This window comes from Mirounga angustirostris, unplaced genomic scaffold (assembly GCF_029215605.1).
Source record: "Mirounga angustirostris isolate CCGP_5_RB_7025 unplaced genomic scaffold, mMirAng1.0.hap1 SCAF_17, whole genome shotgun sequence".
In the NCBI taxonomy this organism is placed as follows: domain Eukaryota; kingdom Metazoa; phylum Chordata; class Mammalia; order Carnivora; family Phocidae; genus Mirounga; species Mirounga angustirostris.
The window spans coordinates 43375595-43394132 of record NW_026991725.1 but is presented as its reverse complement, the minus strand read 5'-3'; the positions used below and the strand labels follow the sequence as shown (position 1 = coordinate 43394132).

The following is an 18538-nucleotide window of genomic DNA, read 5'->3' as shown; positions in this document are numbered from 1 at the left end:
TAACCGGCGTGGCTCTGACCCACGGCCCACGCAGAGGTCAACGCTGTCACTTCCCAGGCGAGCCCAGGCCTCTTTCCCTCAGCAGCCTGCAGGGACGTCAAGATCTTTCCGTGTGTTCATAAGCTACTGCATTTCTTTTTCTGTGAACTGTCCATGTGTCTTGCTCACCTTTTGTGGACTTAGACTGAGCTTTTTCTTTTTGGGATGTCTTGGTAACGGTTTCAGGAGTGCCGTAGAGCAAGCATGCGGCAAAGCACCTAATTCTCCCTACAGCGTGATGACCGTTTGCCAAGTGAACCCAGCCACGGAGCCACCGTCCAGGGCAGGTTTAGAATATTCCAGCACCCAAAGCTTCCCCGGGCGGCTCACAGTCTTTCCCCTCCAAAGGTTACTGCTCCTCTGTCTTCTAACGTTTGGAATAATTTTGCTTGTCCTTGGAGTTGGTGTAAACAGAGTCTCAGAATACGTGTTTGTGTGTGTCTGGCCTCCTTACTCGGGCGTCACGTCTGAGGTCGGCCATGTCGCTGTGGGTGGGGCAGCCTGCCCATTCTCGATGCTGTGGGACACTGCGCCGTCCCCCAGAGCACACAGTGGGGCTCTCTGCACGACTAATCTGTGACGTGTGTCTGCGTGTGCGTGACTCACCGAGGCAGCGTTGTTGGGTCCTGGGGTTATGTCTGTCCAGCTCTAGGAGATTTTGCCAAGCTTTTTCCAGTTTTCCCAAAGTGGTCCTCCGGCACCATGTTAGAATTCTAGCTGCTTTATCCTCTGCTGTCCCTCTCACACATGCTGCCCTTCCGAGGGGTGTGCAGTGGTACTTCATTTGGGTTTTAATTTGCAACTCCCAGGTGACTATGATGTTGAGCACCTTTTCATGTGCTTATCAGCCGTGTGAGCGCCTTTCTTTGTGAGTCTTTCACGTCTTGCCCCGTTTTACCTACTGGGTTGTCTTCTTAATGATTTGTGGAAGTTTTTAAAAGATCCTAGATCTAAATCTTTTTTCAGAAATACAGATCAAAAATGTTTTCTTTCACTCTGGGCTACCTTTTCATGTTCTTCATGATACCTTTTCACCAACAGGTGTTCTTCATTTTATTTATTTTTGTTTTATTTTTTAAGATTTATTTATTTTAGAGAGAGCGTGCATGCGAGCGTGTGCAGTGGGGAGGGGCAGAGGGGGAGGGAGTGAGAATCTCAAGCAGACTCCGCACTGAGCTTGGAGCCCGACCTGGGGCTCGATCTCACCACCCTCAGATCACGACCTGAGCCGAAACCAAGAGTCGGACGCCCAACTGACTGCGCCACCAGGCACCTCAGGTGTTCTTCATTTTAGCATAGTTCAGTTTGTCACCTTTCTTTTTGGCTGGGCACTTTTTATGTGCTGCCCATTTATAAGGTCCTGCAGATAGCCTTGTCGGTTATGTTCTAGAAGCTGTTTATTTTATTGTCCACATTCAGATTCGTGCTCCGTCAGGAATGGATGGGGAGGTAGGGGGAAGAGCTGATTGCAACCCCCCTTCCCCGGCACTGTGGTGGTGCTGCTGTCATCAGTCCCCTGTGTACCCCGGGGGAGTGCTGGGGACACCTCTGTTGCTGGTCTGTCAGTCTGTCCTTGTCCTCCTGTGGCCCTGCTCCGAGTGCTGTGGCTTTACAGTGAGCCTTCATGGTGGGCGATGGGCCCCCTCGACCTTCATTCTTCTCCCAGAGGGTCTTTCCGTCACTGGCCCTTAGCGTTTGCAGCTAAGTCTGCTTGCCAGCCTCCTCCTGCACAGCCATGTTGGATTTTGACAGGGTTGTACCAAACCATGGACTGAAGGACTGACCCTACTCTTCAAGTCACAGCATTCCCCAATTTTCCTTATGTCTTCTTTTGCTCATGGCTTCTTTATTTTTTTTTTTAAAGACTTTATTTATTTATTTGAGAGAGAGAATGAGATAGAGAGCATGAGAGGGGGAAGGGTCAGAGGGAGAAGCAGATTCCCCCCCCTGAGCAGGGAGCCCGATGCGGGACTCGATCCCGGGACTCCAGGATCATGACCTGAGCCGAAGGCAGTCGCTTAACCAACTGAGCCACCCAGGCGCCCCTGCCCATGGCTTCTTTAGACGTCCAGACTTTGGGGGATTTCCTAGTAATCTCTTGTACAGATTTCTACCATGATCCCATTGTGGTTGGAGAACACACACTTGAGAATTTGAATTTCAGTCCTTTGACATTTTTGAGACTTACTTTGTGGCCCAGCATATGGTTTGCTCTGATGGATGCTCAGTGGGCTGTGTATGGTTAGATCGGGTTTACTAACTGCGATTTTATGTGTTCTTGCTGTTTTTTTAATCTTATCAGTTATGGGAAAGATATGACAAGTTCACTGTAATTGTAGATTTGTTTATTTCTCCTTTTAGGTGTGTCAGTCTTTGCTTTTTATCTTGAAGCTGTGTTATTAGGAGCATACAGTTTTAGGATGGTTATGTCTTGTTAAACTGACCCTTTTCCCTGTGAAATGTCTCTTTTTATCTTTGGAAATGCTTCTGCCCTTAAAGTTGGCCTTGTCTGATATAGTGTGACTAACCTGGCTTTGTTTTGGATTTATATTTACACAGTACCGTTTTTTTGTCTTTTCTTTTATGATCTTTCTATGCCTTTATATTTCCAGTGTGCCTTAGATAACAGCATACGGTTGCCTTTTGTTTTGTTTTGTTTTGTTTTTATACAGTTTGTTAATAGGAGTATTTAAGACTCTTTAGAATGAATGTAATTACTGATTTTGGGGGGATTAAACCTTCTGTCTTACTCTGTTTTTTATTTGTCCCATCTGTTCTTTTTTGTTTCTTTCTTGCTGACTTTTGGATAAATCAAACATTTTAAGTATTCATTTTTTATTTCTCTGTTAGCTGGAGTTGCACATTTCTGTTCTAATGGTTATATAAGGCAGTTTAATATGGATCCTTGGTTTATTGGAGTTGACTATAAATTGTTTTTACCACTTCACAGACAAGGCAAGTATCCCATGATATTTTGCCTTCGTTTACCCTCCTTTGGCCTTTGGTGCTATTGTTTCTATGTATTTTAATTTTATGTATAAAACATTGTGAGTCATTATTGTTTTAAATTGCCAACATTTATTTATATTGATCCTTTGCAGCCTCTTGGTTTTCTGTTACTTGGTCCTGTCTTCTGGTGTGCTTGGTAGTTTGTGGCCATTGTGTTTGAGAAATGGTAGAGGTTCTGGATGATGCTCTCTTCCAGCAGAGGGTGGGCAGAAGGCCTGTGTTCGGTTAAGGGGAGTCTGTTCCTGGTTTGCCTCACTCCTAGGGCACAGCCCTTTCAGGGTCTTGCCCTTGCCCTCACATTGCTAAATTCTCTGCTTAGCTTTGATTGGCTTGGCAGCTGCTCTGTGTGCCTCTCTGCATAAGCTGGCATGTACCTTAGGGGAGAATTACACTCAGAATGTGGGTGCCCTTCTCTGAGAATGGTGGCTGCCCGAGTTCTGGCTGCTGGAGAGCCATCACCCCCTCACCCCTCACCCCTGGCACCTGCCCGAGTGTCATGCAAGCTCCAGGCTGCCGTTTTCTTGCCCGGTGCTCAGCACCACAGATCAGGAGGAGCCTGGCCTCGTGGGGACTCTGTGCTTACCTCCTTCCTCCGAGGTCTCACCAGCAGTCTGGGTGGCCAAGGTTGTTTGCCAGTGTCTTCAGTTGGGCAATTTTAGTGAGTTTTGGGAACTCCTGATGGCAGGAGGAAATTAACCAGCCCACTGCCCAAATGTTTTTCTGTTTGTCAAGTCCCAGAGTTTTAGTCCCTTGGACTCTTTTAGGGGAAAAAAAGTCATTGTTAGAGGGGCCCTTCCTTGGGGCACCTGGGTGGCTCAGTTGTTAAGCATCTGCCTTCGGCTCAGGTCATGATCCCGGGGTCCTGGGATGGAGTCTCGCATCGGGCTCCTTGCTCAGCACGGAGCCTGTTTCTCCCTCTGCCTGCCACTCCCCCTGCTTGTGCTCTCTCTCTCTCTGACAAATAAATAAAATAAAAAATCTTTTTTTTTTTTTTTTAGATTTTATTTATTTGAGAGAGACAGAGATAGTGAGAGAGAGAGCACAAGTGGGGAGGAGAGAGAGAAGCAGGCTCCCCGCCGAGCAGGGAGCCCGATGCGGGACTCGATCCCAGGACCCTGGGATCATGACCTGAGCCAAAGGCAGTCGCTTAACCGACTGAGCCACCCAGACGCCCAATAAAATAAAAAATCTTAAAAAAAAAAGAAAAGGGCCCTTCCTCTTCAGTATTATTTTTAAACATTCTTTCTTCAGCTCCAGTGCTTTCATGACTTCGTTTTTTCATTTAAATCTTTGATCATCTGTGTTTTATTTCGGGGTAAGAAACAAAGCAGACTCCATAGCTGGCAGCTCGCTGGGGCTGTCCCTGCTGTGCAGGGTCACCACTCCCACGTGTCAGATCTTGCACAGACTTGGGCCCAGTTTGGGACTCGCCCCCTTGCGCCACCAGCCACGCTGTAGCTGTGGCCCCCGCTCCGTGGCGCGCTGCTCTGGAAACTCTCTTATTTTAATTTGGATCCAACTTCTTTTTAAGTTTGTTGGTTTATTTTTAGTAATCCCCACATCCAGGGTGGGGCGGGAACTCACGACCCTGAGATCAAGAGTTGTGCGCTTCCTGACTGAGCCAGCGGGTGCTCGGCTTGGGAAACATTTTAATTCTGATCCCTCCTCCTCACTTCTATTGATGACGTTTCTGGATATGCTCACCTTTTCGTCTTCCATGTGAATGTTGGAATTAGCCGATCTGACTCATGAAACTAAGTCCAGCTTTATGTTTTTTCGGTCTCATCGGAATTCTTTGAAGCTGTAGGTTAATTTAGAAGGTGTCGTCTGTGCGCTCTGGCGAATCCGTGGTGTGTGCTGAGCAGCTTTACGTGCAGTCAGGGTGTGGGGTGCGGCCGCGCCTCCAGGCCGCCGGATGCCCGCGGGGCCCGCAGCGTGCGGGGCCAGCTCGCCGTCTCCTGGTGCAGCCGCGAGAGCTCCTGCTGTAACCGCTGAGCCTGGTGTGGCTGTGGCTTTGCGCGTGGGAGCGAACTGCACACTCACACACCTCCGCAGCCACTACGTGAACGCACGTGGAATTGTGTTGAAGAAGCGTCCGTCCGTGCCTGCGTTGCCGTGGTTTCTAAATCCAGAAAGCGCACTGACGTGCATTAGCCATTTGTGAGGACAGTAAAGGTTCTCTCTCTGACCTAGTGCCCTGATGACTTGTGTATCACAAGTTAGTTCTGGAGCGGACCGTCTGACCGTGGCAAACTGTTCGTACGTACTGCCGAGCTTTATCTCCGAACATGCAGCTTTAGTGTTTTGAGGAAAATGGATCTTCCAAGGGACAAACTTGGCAATGTGGCTGGAGTTTGGTGCGCACAGACCTTGGGTCTGGAGGGCACCTGCTTGATTCCTTTCTCCCTTCTGACCCGGGAGCTCTGGCTGCTTCTCCCGCGGAGGGTGTGGACCCGGCGTCAGGCCCGGGGTCCGCTCTCCCCGGCCTACCTGATGGCTGGGTACAGGCCTAGAGAAGAGCTGGACAGGGGTGCGTGGGTGATGGACGTGTCAGGACTGGGCTGCAGGAAGTCTCAAAAGGAGTGTCCTGAGAAGCATCGTCGTAGGAGGTGCAAGGACTATGGACACACAATGCGCCCTTAGTGAATCGAAAAGGAACTTTCTCTTCCATCATGAGTTCATTCTTGATTTTGAGAATCTGAGAAGTTGGAGGATCTCTCCAGTCTGGACGTGGGTGGAGGTGTTGAGAATTGACGCGCTGCGGCCTGGAAGCCAGCAGGGGGAGCAGGAGCTGCTGGAGGGGCCCCGAGGAGAGAGCAGGGGGCTGCCCTGGTCACAGGCCAGCGCTGTGCTCCTGGAAGGCCATAAGTCAGTGAATACATGACACTGAGACTTGGAGACAGCGAGCCACCCACGGGTCGCCGTCTGACCTCCACCAGAGCACGGCTCCCAGGCCTTCCAGATGGGATCTGTGGGCTGCAGGCGGGCTGCACACCGACCTGGAGACCAGAATCGGGGTGTGTAGCTGCATGGCGGCCGGAACCCCTGCCTCCAGGTGTGTTTCATCAGGAGGAGCAGAATTTGAACCTGTGTGTTGTTCAGACAGGCTTACGTGTAAGCAGTGAAAGTGAATGCTTCCTCCCCCCCATAGGTGCTTTTTTGTTTTTCTTTCTTTCTTTCTTTCTTTTTTTTTATTTGAGAGAGAGAATGAGAGAGAGAGAGCACACGAGAGGGGGGAGGGTCCAAGGGAGAAGCAGACTCCCCACTGAGCAGGGAGCCCGATGTGGACTCGATCCCGGGACTCCAGGATCATGACCTGAGCCGAAGGCAGTCGCTTAACCAACTGAGCCACCCAGGCGCCCCTTGCTTTTTTGTTTTTGAGTCGGGGACCTCAACAGATCTGGAGGCTACAGGTCATGGCTTGAGGGGTGCTCTGGGACACCATGGCATGTGGGGCCCCAAGGCCAAGCCCCTGGTTTTGCCAAGCTTGGGCTAAGGGTCCAAGTTAGGAGAGAAACTTCTGTTGTCACTTCTCAGCAAGGTTGTTTCTGCTGTTGGTTGGGGAAATACAAAATGCAAGGGATTTAAAGTGTCCTTCTCAGGGCGCCTGGGTGGCTCAGTCAGTTATGTGTCTGCCTTCCGCTCAGGTCATGATCCCAGGGTCCTGGGATCGAGCCCTGCATCGGGCTCCCTGCTCAGCGGGGAGTCTGCTTCTCTCTCTCCCACTCCCCCTGCTTGTGCTCGCTCTCTCTTTCACTCACTCATTCTCTCTCTCAAATAAAATCTTTAAAAAAATAAAGATTTGGGCACCTGGGTGGCTCAGTCAGTTAAGTGTCTGCCTTCAGCTCAGGTCATGGTCCCAAGGTCCTGGGATCGAGCCCCACATCGGGCTCCCTGCTCAGCGGGGAGTCTGCTTCTCCCTCTCCCTTTGCCCCTCCCCCCTGCTCGTGTTGTCCCTCTCCCTGTCTCTCTCTCAAGTGAATAAATAAAAAATCTTAAAAATAAAAAAATGAAGCGTCCTTCTCTTTTAACTTTCAAAAATGACCTCGGTCACTTCTGGACACCATCATTGCCCCACGAATCTTACCTTCCTGGGAAGAAGATGTCATATACTAATGCTGAGCCTACTCACATTTTTAGTAGGAGAATACTTGGGGGAGGGACGTGGTCACTGTCAGGAGCTCTCGATCCCGAGCTGTGTATTGTGGAGTCTGCGGATGCTGCTTTGGCGTCCCAAATCTGTGCGCGAACCTTGGGTAGCCCTTTTGCACCTGGCCATGGCAGGCGGGTTTGGGGGGGTCACCGAGAGCCTCCAGGAGTCCACAGGCCACCTGACCCATGGCCGACCTTGGAGCTCGGCCTGCCCTTGGCGTCTGTGAGCTCCGTAGCAGTGCCGTGTTGCGGAGCGGCGGCGCAGAAATGGACTTGTCCTGGAGGCCTTCGCCGGCTGGCCTGGCCCGCCTCTGTGAGTGCAGGCCGTTCTCCAGCCGTGTTGGACCCAGGAATGGCTCACTGGTTTTTTTAAAGTCAACATGCCTTTGAGAAAAAGGTTTGAATCCTGGCTGTGAGACTGCAGAGAGGTGAGCGGCGGGGTCCCCCTGGCTCTTGGAGCAGGTCGCCTCGCGGGCCGCTCTCCCGCAGACTCCGCAGGACCAGGAGTCACTGCTCCCTGGGGAGGGCCTGGCGGGCCGGGCGCAGGCAGGGCAGCGATCCGCACCAATGACAGCACGTTGGTCCAGCGTGTGCGTGTCTTCAGGCAGGCGCTGCAGGAGACTGCGTTGCGTGACGCGGGGCTGGCTGCCCGAACTGCTGAGGGCTGCATGTGTGACCAGCCTGGCTGACCAGGGATGGGGCCGGGGACGAGGAGCCTCGGCCGTCAGCGGCGCGTCCAGCACGCTTACTGGGCAGCCCCGACGGGCACCCCCCGCTGAAGGGGGCTGAGGAGCCATCTCCTCCGTGGCTTTCTCCTCGTCTGTGCCAGCGGCTCTGGGTGTGTCCCGCTCAGTGGGTGACGTGGGAGGCAGACCGACTACACACTCGGCCCTCTGCCCGGCTGTTGGGCGAGGCGTGGGATGCCGAGTGCCCCCTTAGGGTCGGGCAGCTGCCCTGAGATCCTTGCTCTTCTGGCAGAGCCATCAGGGAGCCTGACCTCTGCCGCCACAGGTGCAGGTGGGTCTGGCCCCTGCTCTCCAGGAGGCCTGGTCGGTGGGCTCGGGGGTCTGCTCTCTGCAGGCTGCCCTCCCGCTGCCCCTAGCCCGCCCCTCGCCTGCCCCTTCCTCCATGGCCAGCCCGGCTCTAGCAGGTTTGGCTGATGATTTGGTCACGTTCACCAGTGAGGGGCCACCATCTCCTAGTCGCCAACACGAGTGGCGGTCAAGGCCAGCAGGACCACGGCCTGAGTGCCCTGTGTTCCCCAGCCCCTCCTGCTGTGCACTGTGCCCACATACCCCCTCCTCCCCTGAGCAGGGCAGGGGTGCGGCAACTGCCTGACCCCTTTTGCCCTTGGGTCTTTGTCTCGTCCAGGTGGTGCTCTGGGTTGGCCTGGGCATCCTGGTGGTCAGCACACACACTACCCTGTCTGTGAGCGAGGAGGCCCCTGTGGCTGGCCGGCTTGAAGAGGTCGAGGGCATCATAAAGGCAGAGGCGGCTCGGCTCCCAGGTACGCAGCTTCCAGGTATGCTCATGGCCCCCCAGCCCTGTAGCCTTCTCGGGGCGCCCTGCAGTGTCACCTTGGGTGTGGTGTGCAAGTGGTAATTCCAGGCTGTCTCACCTGCCCCAGTCCTGTTGGGTGGGGGAGTAGGGCAGGGGGCCTCCAGGGGCCAGGTAAGCCGCCTGCCTGTGGGGGACAGCAGGACGGAGAGCTCAGTGCCCGCTGTTCGGTGCACTGACAGGGAAGCAAGTGTGTGTGGGGGGGTGTTGTCATTTTTGCTTGCTCTGATTTGGGGATGAGGGTTCAGGCTGGGTTTTGCTTGGACAAGGTCAGCGACGCCCTGTGGCTTTGTTCGATGTCCTCCCTTGCTGTTGGCCCCCCAGCCCGTGGGGAGGGGACGACCCACGCAGCCTTCTGCAGCTACATACCTGCCTCGGAGGGCCTGCTGCTGGCTCTGTGACCCACCCATGGCCATGCCCATCGGGATGCAGGGTGGTTCTGAGCGTGGCTTTCTGGGCTGCAGAAGGGGCTCCATCGTGTCCAGAGTTGGTTGGGAGAGAAGAATTTTCTTGGAGTCCCTGGCCATCCCAGGCATAGATGGGAGGGGTTAAGGAGGGCTTCCTCCATGCTGGCCCTGCACCCCCTAGCAGCTCCGAGTGGCATCAGGCTTGGGTAAGGGGGGGCTGTGCTTCATTCTGGGGGCTTCTGCTCTGACGATGGTTGGGTTTTAGGCATTCACACTAATAGTGTGTCCATGCGTGTCTGAATCCGCCCCCCTGCAAGTAGACCCCCACTTGGATTGAGATTTGCCAGACTGCCTGCCCGGCATGCCCTTCTGGGGGAGGCCCCTTGGGGGGAGCAGTGCTGTCCGCCTGTGAGTTTCAGGTGCCTTTTGACGGTGAAGGCTGAGTGCCTGCCCCAGGGGGGAGCCCCGGTCTCCCCGCCTACCATGATTGACAAAAGAAAAGGTCCCAAAAGTCTGGCAAGAGAGTTGAACATGCCCTGGGTCCTTGTTGCCCCGGCCTGCCGGCAGTGGAAAGCACGTGGCCCTTAGATTTGTTACTGTCTCTGTCCCTGGGCTTGGAAAGCCTGGCGTCCGTGCCCCCCACAACCTCCCCTGTGGGAGAACAGTCTCTCCTGGGGCTTGGAGGAGCGGGCCATGCTCTCTTTTGCCTTCTTGGGATGACAAGGGCTGGCAGAATGATTCCCCTTTTGGGGTCCCTGGAGAGAGGGCCCCGGGAAATGGCAGGGTTCCCCAGAGAAACAAGTCAGAGGGGTCAGAAGCCGCCTGAGTGTCCCATGCTGGGCTCGGCAGTTTGGATGGAGAAAGTCCACTTGAAGAGGGAAGCGGGTGGCCTGCACCTGCCCCTCTGATGGCCCTGCTGGGTCCCCCACCGTCAGGCGCCGTGGCCTTGTGTGCCTGGACTCGGGCACCGGTGACCCCCTCCCAGCTGGCTGTGGATTTTCTGGCAGTAGTCGGCACCGGGCTGCCTGTCCCCATGTCACTGCACAGCCGTGCTCCACGGCCCGTGCCGACAGCTGCATCCTGTGGTGGAGGCGGGCTGTGGGCTCACCTGGAGCCCGCCGAGGCCACATCTGGTTTCCATTGCTTCCACGAGCCTGTAACAAAACACATGGCCCCCTCAGAACCACATGGCGTTTGTTTTTAGCGCGTTCTCCGTTTTTCTTGTCCCGGCCTCCCCCATAATTGATGGCTTGCCTCGTTGAAGCAGAGCTGGGAGTGTGGGGGCCCGCACCGTGTGCGCGCCTGGTCGGACTTCTGCCCGTCAGCCTGGAGTGGGGTTTTATTGGTCTCTTTGATGTCGCAGAGGCCAGACCGGTGCTGGCTTTCCTTAGAGCCCCAAGCTGGCCCGGGGACAGATGATGGCAGTCCGGCCTGGCACTCTTGGAGAGCGGAGCCCGGGATGCACACTGGTGTGGCGAGCAGCAAATGTGGAGGAAAGAGGTTGCTGGGCCCTGCGAGGCAATTGTCTGTTAAAGAGGCTAATTAGGCCATTTATCTCCTATCTGATAGCGCCCCAGCGGGTCTGGCAGGTCCGGTCGGATTCTGTAACACGTATGGCTCCCTCTCCTCCTTCTCCTCCCAGCATCCCCACCCCGTGTGCCCACCCCCACTGCCACCCTGCAGGGGCGCCGCTGCTGCTCTGTGGGGAGAAACACCAAGGGCCAGGACGGGCGCTCTGGGTGTCAGGCCGGGCAGTAGGCTAGAGGCTGGGGGGCAGCACGGCCGTGACTGTGGACGCAGGTGGCAGGGGCTGACCACAGGCCCGCGTGGGAGCTTGCCACAGGGCGGGAGTGCGTGCTCTCTCTGCAACAGATGCCAGGGTGTGAGTGAGGGACTCCTGGCTCCACGTGCATCTGCTCGCTCTCCTCGGCCAGGGCAGCTGGTCCCACTGCAGCTCTCCCGATCCCTGCTGAGAGGGGCCTTCATCGGCCACCGAGCTATGGCAACTGTGCCCGCTGCCCGCGTGCCACTTGTGCCCTCCGGGGTGACTCCGCCAGCCCAGCCGCCCTGCATCCGGAGGGGCCCCTGGGGAGCAGCTCACCCACCTCCACCCGCTGCCTGTGGGTAGACCGGCCTGCTCTAGGGGACCGTAAGAGTGAGGCTCGGGCCACCGTGGCCTCCTGATCGGGACGCTCGGGTCCGAGGAGCCATGGCGACTCCTGCACGCTTGGAAAGATGAGAGAATGCAGAGGTCAAGACTGCCCCTGCCAGCCACACCAAGAAGAGTGGGTTTCAGAAATCAGCGCTCCCCAGCCCACTCTCTCAGCCACCTCGAGGGGCGCCGGAAACCGGTCGTCAGGAAAGTCACCTAAACCAGGGCCTGGCTCTCGGCTCTTCTTGCCTTACGAGTGCGTGGCCCTGGGGTCCTGAATGTCTCCTGAATCGGGGTCTCCTCCGGGTGACGGACTCCATCTGTGGGCTCAGGTGTGATTGGAGCGGTCCCTTTGTTTTGGTGCTTGCTCTCTGAGGTGATTGCCTTCCATCTCAACTGACCCCTGGGTCCCCGGAGAGAGGCTGGTCAATGCCGGCCACCAGCAGCAGTCACCCCCGGCCCAGGTCCTCGAGTGCAGACTTCCTTGGTGCCACGGGCAGGCCTGCCCCAGAGGTTGTGCAACCCCCCCCACTGCTTCCCCGATTCCAGAGACAGCCCAGAGCGCAGTTTCTGTCCATCGGCCTGTCTCGGGGGGCGCCCAGCCTGAAGCACTGTCAGGAGGACAAGCAGGTCCCTTGTCACCATGAGGCGCAGTTCTGCTGAAAGCCAGGCAGCCCCGGGCAGTGTGGGGTCTATCACCGCCTGGCAGAACGAGGCACAGACACGGGATTGTCCTGGGTCTGTCCCGGGTCATCAGTGATTGCTGGGACCCAGCGACGACCCTGAGGGCGAGTGAGGTGGCCGTTGACTGCTGGGGACGCCGAGGTGCCCGTCCGCTCACGGGGCCGTGTGCTGTGGGTGCAAGCGTGGGCCGCTCTTGAGTCACTTGGTCTGGGGGTTGAAGTTTGTCTCGCTGTGCCAGGAGGCATCGCTGGCTAACTGTCCGCTGGGGAGAGCCTGGCTCCAGCGGAGGGCGTGCAGGTCCTTGCCGTGGACAGTGAGGCTGGAGGCCGGGGCCAGCGGCTGCGGGGGTGCAGGAGTCCCAAGGGGCCTCGGCCTTGCTGTGCAGCCGGGTGTCCCTGCAGCAGTGTCCGAGGGCCCTAGCCGCGGACTCTGCGCTGTCGCTGTTCCCCGGCGTCCGGCTGCCCGCACGGGGCTCCCCTCAGCCCAGCCCACCAGGCCACCCCTGCTCGCCCCCGACTTGCCTCGGTCCCTGCTGAGACAGGACCATGCGCAGGTGACTTGGTCCCATGATAGCTCGGCAGTTTTTTTTGTTTTCTTGTGTTTTTCCTTCCCCTTCTGGCCCTTTTTTCTTTTCTTTTTAAAGATTTTATTTATTTGGGAGAGAGCACACACAAGCAGGGGGAGCGGCAGGGAGAGGGAGAAGCAGGCTCCCCATTGAGCAGGGAGCCCGATGCGGGGCTCGATCCCAGGACCCTGGTACCATGACTTGAGCCAAAAGCAGACGCTTAACTGACTGAGCCACCCAGGCGACCCTTCTGACCCTTTTTCTTAACTTTGTGATCCACTGGACAGACACCTTGATTTAGGGTGATTCCTATTTGAGCACGGGGCCTCTGGGAAGGGGTTAATTGTGTGATGGAGACCAGGACATTTCCACCTGCTCGGGTGACGCTCACACACTTACTGTTATCAGCCACTTGGTTCAACTGTAGAGTCCAGAGTCTGCTTCCTGCTGGCTCGCCCCCGCCACCTGGCAGGGCCCCATCCCTGCACCGGTCTGGTGAGGGTGCTGTCCCCCGCTGCCGCCTGGCAGCCACATGAGTGAGGGCACCGCCCCGGGCTTGCAGGTCCAGGCGACCTGGGTAATTTCCTCTCCTTTGGGGCCAGCAGCACTGGTGCCCACGGGGGACCTCGGTCTCCCCTTCTCTGGGCAGCTCGTGTCCAGGGGAATAGAAGGTGCTTCCAACGTCTGGGGTAAAATGACGGTTTTTTAAATTTCTTGTCCCAGGTTGTTTAGTTTCTGCCACATTTGCCAACTTTTTGATGGAGACGGTTTCCTAACAGGTGGGGGCGGGGGAGGCGCTGCTTCGCAGGCTCCGCGTGTGGCTCTCGTTTGGCCGCCGGCGGTAAGGTGCCCACGGCATCACAGGTCGCTTTTCCCCCAGCACTCTCCTCGAGCACCTCTCAGCGCCACCCCATCCCGGCCTGTAGCAGGGGGTTGTGGCAGGTGGTTGTCCTGGAGAAGGGGGAGCCCTGGGCAGATGCGGCCCTGCTGCCGCCCCCACCCTGCAGCAAACTGCGGGTTTGTGCCGCCATCTGGTGGTGACGGCCAGTATTGCGTGGAGCCTTGCTCCTCTGCACCCAGTTAGGCGTAAATTGCATCTTGACGTATTTTTAAGAATACGCATGAAAAATGACAGTTTTCGGTGCTACTTAGCTGCTAATGGTTGAACAGGAAAAAAATAACTGCTTAGGCTCTGCCATTCGACTAGGAAATGTGATTGCAATCTAGGGAAAACCGCCCAGTCCCCGTGCTGACGGGCGGTGTAGCCATGTGGAAACACTGCTCAATTAGCTGTGTCGTGCTTGCAGGCCAGAATCCAATTGTGGACGTGGCCGAGGACGGCCGAGACAAGCCGAAGCTGCCAGATGAGAAAGATGAGATGGAGCAGGCCCAGATTAAGGGCCCCGTGGACGTGCCCCAGAGAGAAGGCGCCAAAGAGAAAGAGGAGGAGGCGCAGCTGGACCGGCCCGGCCAAGGTGGGTGGCGCGGCGGGAGGGCAGGGGAGGGGCCTGCCTACGTTCTGGTCCTTGCTGCCTCCTTCCTTCTGTGACTCAGATGCACGTTCTCCCGCCGGCCCCCACCCGCTGGCTTGCCGCGGCCCCTTCTGTAGTTCTCTAGCAGGAGCCTCCGCGCTCAGGCAAAAGTCCCATCTGTGAGACGTGGCACTTGCCAGCCTGGGTCACGCCGTCGGGCCCTGGGACTCCGTTCTTACTCCTGGGAAGGAGGGCCGGGCCGCCCTCTCCTGCCTGCTCCCCGACTTGTCTGTCGCCTTCCAGGTATGGCGGTACCTATGGGCGAGGCCCACCGCCACGAGCCCCCTGTCCCTCACGACAAGGTGGTGGTGGACGAAGATCAAGACCAAGAAGAACCAGAGGAGAATGAACATCCGTCCAAGCATGTGGATGAAAAGGCTCTGGGGGGCAAGGCTCAGATAGCACCGCCTCTGCCAGATTCAGAAAGAGAGAGACCCAGACAGGACCAGGTCTTGGAGGCAGCAGGTGGTCTCCCTGAAGATCCCCAGAAGGTTCCGGAAGAAAATGGTCAGCCAGCCATCGAGCCCGTGAAGGAGGACCAGGGGCCAGGCGACAGGGGTCTGCAGCCAGGACCCCAGGCAGTGCCACCCGAGGGGCAGGACGCCCCGGCAGCTGGTGCAGGGGAGAGAGCAGGTGGGGTCCCGATGCCGGGCTGGGCCGCAGGGGCCGTGGGCAAGCGGGCGGAGAAGAGTGAGCCCAGTGGGTGTCAGCTGTGCCTGTCTTGGCAAACTCCTCTCCCTGAGACGCTCCTCCGGTGGGGGGCCCGGGAGAGGCCGGGAGGAGCAGCGAGAATTGATTACCCCTCCTTCTGCCCCCACCCCCCTTCGGCTCCCAAGATCAGCACGTGACAGCGTGAGAGCCGCGGCCCCGCCGCAGCTGCTGAGGAAGCCGGGCGTCTGGTGACGCCACACGCCCGTGGTATCTGTCACACAGTCGCTGGCCGGACCGCTAAGTGTCAGGTGCCGCGCTGTTCCTGTGCGTCTGGGCACTCACGGGGGACACACGGGGAGCGCTTGACAGGTGCCTCGGCGCTGGTTAGGACGGTTCCTGCGTGTTAATTGGTGCAGGTAGTTAGCCCTGGCTCGCTGCCACGAGCCCATGAGATTGTTAAATATGTTTTTATTACTTCCCTGGTAATCATCAGGTTGGGTATAAACTGCTGACAGAGGGAGGGGCGATGAGGAGGCTAGTTTTAGGAAGCCTCTCCCCCCTCGTGTCCCTCCTCTCCCGCCCTCTGCCCCCGCCTCCCCCACCCAGAGTTCTTTGCGAACCTCTTGAATCTCCGTGTGTGCAGGTGGGAAGGCTCCCCTCCTGGTGAAGCCGGCCCCTGAGGCCGGGCCACAGGTGGAGCCGCGAGAGCAGAGGAACATGGAGGGCCAGGGCGGAGGCCACACCGGCAGCAAGCTGGAGGGTAAGGCCTTTGCTTCCTTGCTGCATCGTCCCCAGGGCCCGGAGCCATCTGCCCCTTCCTTCCAGACCCACAGCCATGACAGGGAAGGAGCCCCCCCCACCTCTGGGCTTCCCCCCCAGCAGCTTTCTCTGGGCAACCCCCCCTGCCCCCCTCTTGTCCTGTCACGTGGTTTTCCGTTCACATCTCTGATGGTCTCAGGGCAGCCACGTCACTGTTCCTAACACGAGTGCTGTTCAGCACCACCAGGCTGGGGGGCTTCGTGCCCCCAGACGTTGCTGCTTTTCAGGAGGTGCCTTCCCGGCCGCCCAGGTGGGAGGGCAGGGGGCTGTTGCAGCCCACCTCAGCTTGGCCCCCGGGCGGACGTTCGTCCCATCTGCAGTGAAGACCCAGTACCTGTCCCGAAACCCGTGGTTAATCCTCCTTCAGACCTTCATGCCTGTTTTGGGGTGACCTCCCCTCGTGGCCGGAGTCTCCCTGTCGGGCCTCTGTAGTGTGGGTGGTGACAGCTTTCCTGGCTGGTGATCGCCTCCTCATTTCATCGGTGACCCAGGGGCCCCTGCACACCTGCCCCCCGTTAGAACTCCTCTCCACCCCACCCCCACCTGCCGGCATCGCTAGGTCTGTCCGCGGAGCGGCCCCGGGGTCTGGGCATGTGGATCTCGGTGGAGCAGCCCTGGGGGCCGCTGCGAGACGCACGTGCCCCGCGGCGCCCCCCAGCTGCCTCCCGGCAGGTCCTGCAGGGACAGCCCGCCCAGAGCACTGGGCTTAGGGCTGCCCGCCGAGCCCGTGGGCAGCCAGAGGCCCGAGCAGGAGGCCCTGGAAGTTTTCTGGAATTCGGGGGCTGTTCAGGGGCTTCATGCGTGGTGTCCCCTGCCTGGTCTGTCTCTCTGCGTTCACTGATTCCAGCGCTTGTACTCTGTTACCTAAACCTGTTTGACTCTTTCGATTTTTTTCTTTCTGGAAAGACAATTTTCATGGTTTCCTACTCTGCCTTTCTTCCGTACGCCTCTCACTGGGATGAGCAGCTGAAATCAAAAAGATGGTAGCAGGTACGGCTCCCATAGAGGGCCTGCTGGGGGGACCTGAGGGGCAAGAACAGAGCAGGTGCAGGCCTGCCGTCCACATGGCCTGCCCCCGGGCTTGGCTCCAGCCCCTCGGTTAGGGGCCCCCTCGCCACAGACGCCCCGGTCCTGGAGGACGGTGCGTGCCGTCTACGCGCTGGCTGCTTCAGGCCTCCCCTGAGGATGGGGGCCTGCGTGGGACTTCCGCCATGTGCATGGCCCGGTATCAGTGTGCTCTGCATGTGTGTTAACATCCCATCTGTGGCCCTGGCGGGCCGGGCTCTGCCTGTGGGCACGGCTTGTCACCACTCTGGTCCACATCTGCCCCCCGCATTGCTTCTGGCTGGACATGACGTGACCCCACCTCCCCTCCTCCTCCAGCATCGGTCTCGGGCTGGGACCCTGAGGGGCCGGGCAGGCTGGGGCCCGCTCCTCCAGCACCTGCCCTGGGGATGGGCCGTTTTGGCAGCACATGGGGCTCTCCTTGTACTGTTGACCGTAATGTGGCCATGAGGCATGGGTACCCAGGGTGACAGTGAGGCTCGTGGCCGAGGTGACTGGTCCGGAGACCTGGGGGGATAGCGCAGCATACTTCCCTCATACGGAGCCCGATCCGGTCCACAGGATGTGGCCTTTCTCAGGCAGGCGTCTTCGTGACCTTAGGGTGTCTGGATGAGAGCCGGCTGGGGAGCAGGGACTGCTGCATGGGGGCCTGTCCTCCGTGTGCCTCGTCCTCCTTGCTGTCTGGCTCAGCGTATTCTTCACAGGCCTCTGGGTGGGGAGGGGTGGGGAGGCCAAGCCCCTTCTGCTGTGGCAGGTCACGGGCCACCACTGGGGAGGACGGGCCAGCACGTCTGTGTGTGCCCAGCGTGTGGGCCTCTCCGGGTGTGTGCTGTTACCACTCCCAGGACATCCTTCCTTCTGAACGTGCCCACCCAGCAGCCCTAACTGCTCACGTCATCTTTCATGGCTTCCTGTTTAAAGACCTGCACGTTGTAGCAGTTACGGAAGCCGTGGCTGCTCGTGGGACGTAGCTGACCCGGTGCTGAGGCGTTGGTAGTGAAAGGCGAGCTTCCCCGTGCTCCCACAGGTGGCCGCTGCCGGTTCCGGGCGCTCAGACTCGGGGCCTCTTCCTGGGCCCACGTTCTGGGGCGGGGGTGCGGAGAGAGCAGAGCGGGCCCCTGACGCGCACCTGCTGTGCTGCCCGCCCCCCCTCCCCCGTGCCAGCTCGTGGCCAGTCTCCCGGGCGACGGTCAGGAGCAGGGTCAGGACCCTCGGGTGTCAGCAGCTGGCCTCTGCCTCCCCGAGGCCCCAGTTCTGGTTTCTGCTGGAGAGGAAAGCAGTTGTGTTTGTTCCTTAAATTCTCACCGTGGAGGAAGCTTTCTCGAAGCGCAGGGATTCTGTTTTTAGAGTAGTTTGTAGCTTACGCCACCCAGCCCAGGGCACTGCCGCCATTCTCACGGTGGCACAGACCTCCCCTGTGGCTTCTCTCAGTGTTTCTCCCAGCGGGCCACCGTCTGAGCAGCTGGGCCCCCGCTGGGCGTGTCTACACCACAGGCCCACGTGAGCCAGGGCGAGCGAAGTGTGTGCCGGGGAGGGCCCCACAGGCGACCTGGTGCTGTCACTGCGTGTCACACCGCCCTCCGCCCAGCCCAGCGCCTGTGTGGAGGGGGCAGGCTCTGACTGCGTCTTCCCCGTGCCAGCAGCCGGCCGGGCGGAGATGCTGGACCACGCGGTCCTGTTGGAGGTGATCAAAGAGCAGCAGGTGCAGCAGAAGCGGCTCCTGGACCAGCAGGAGAAGCTGCTCGCGGTGATTGAGGAGCAGCACAAGGAGATCCACCAGCAGAGGCAGGACAGCGAGGAGGGCAAGTCGGGGCCAGGCCGGGGAAGGGGGTCCTCACTGAATGCGTGCCCGCCCGCCGTGTCTCCTGGTGACCCCGTGTGGCTGGATCTGTGGCTCCGGAGCCTG

General features: G+C 58.3%; 1 protein-coding gene across 5 annotated transcripts in view; it reads left to right on the top strand.

Annotated features, from left to right (window-relative positions):
• Positions 1-18538, top strand: part of SLC38A10 (solute carrier family 38 member 10) — a 40630-nt gene that overhangs the window by 20387 nt on the left and 1705 nt on the right. For 3 of the 5 annotated variants that reach the window (XM_045888287.3, XM_045888284.3, XM_045888288.3), the window contains 5 exons: positions 8572-8722; positions 13873-14040; positions 14341-14730; positions 15392-15508; positions 18273-18434. In XM_045888287.3, coding sequence (XP_045744243.2) covers positions 8572-8722; positions 13873-14040; positions 14341-14730; positions 15392-15508; positions 18273-18434 — 988 coding nt within the window. The remainder of the gene's footprint in view (positions 1-8571; positions 8723-13872; positions 14041-14340; positions 14731-15391; positions 15509-18272; positions 18435-18538) is intronic. The other 2 variants (XM_045888286.3, XM_045888285.3) reach the window with 2 other exon arrangements.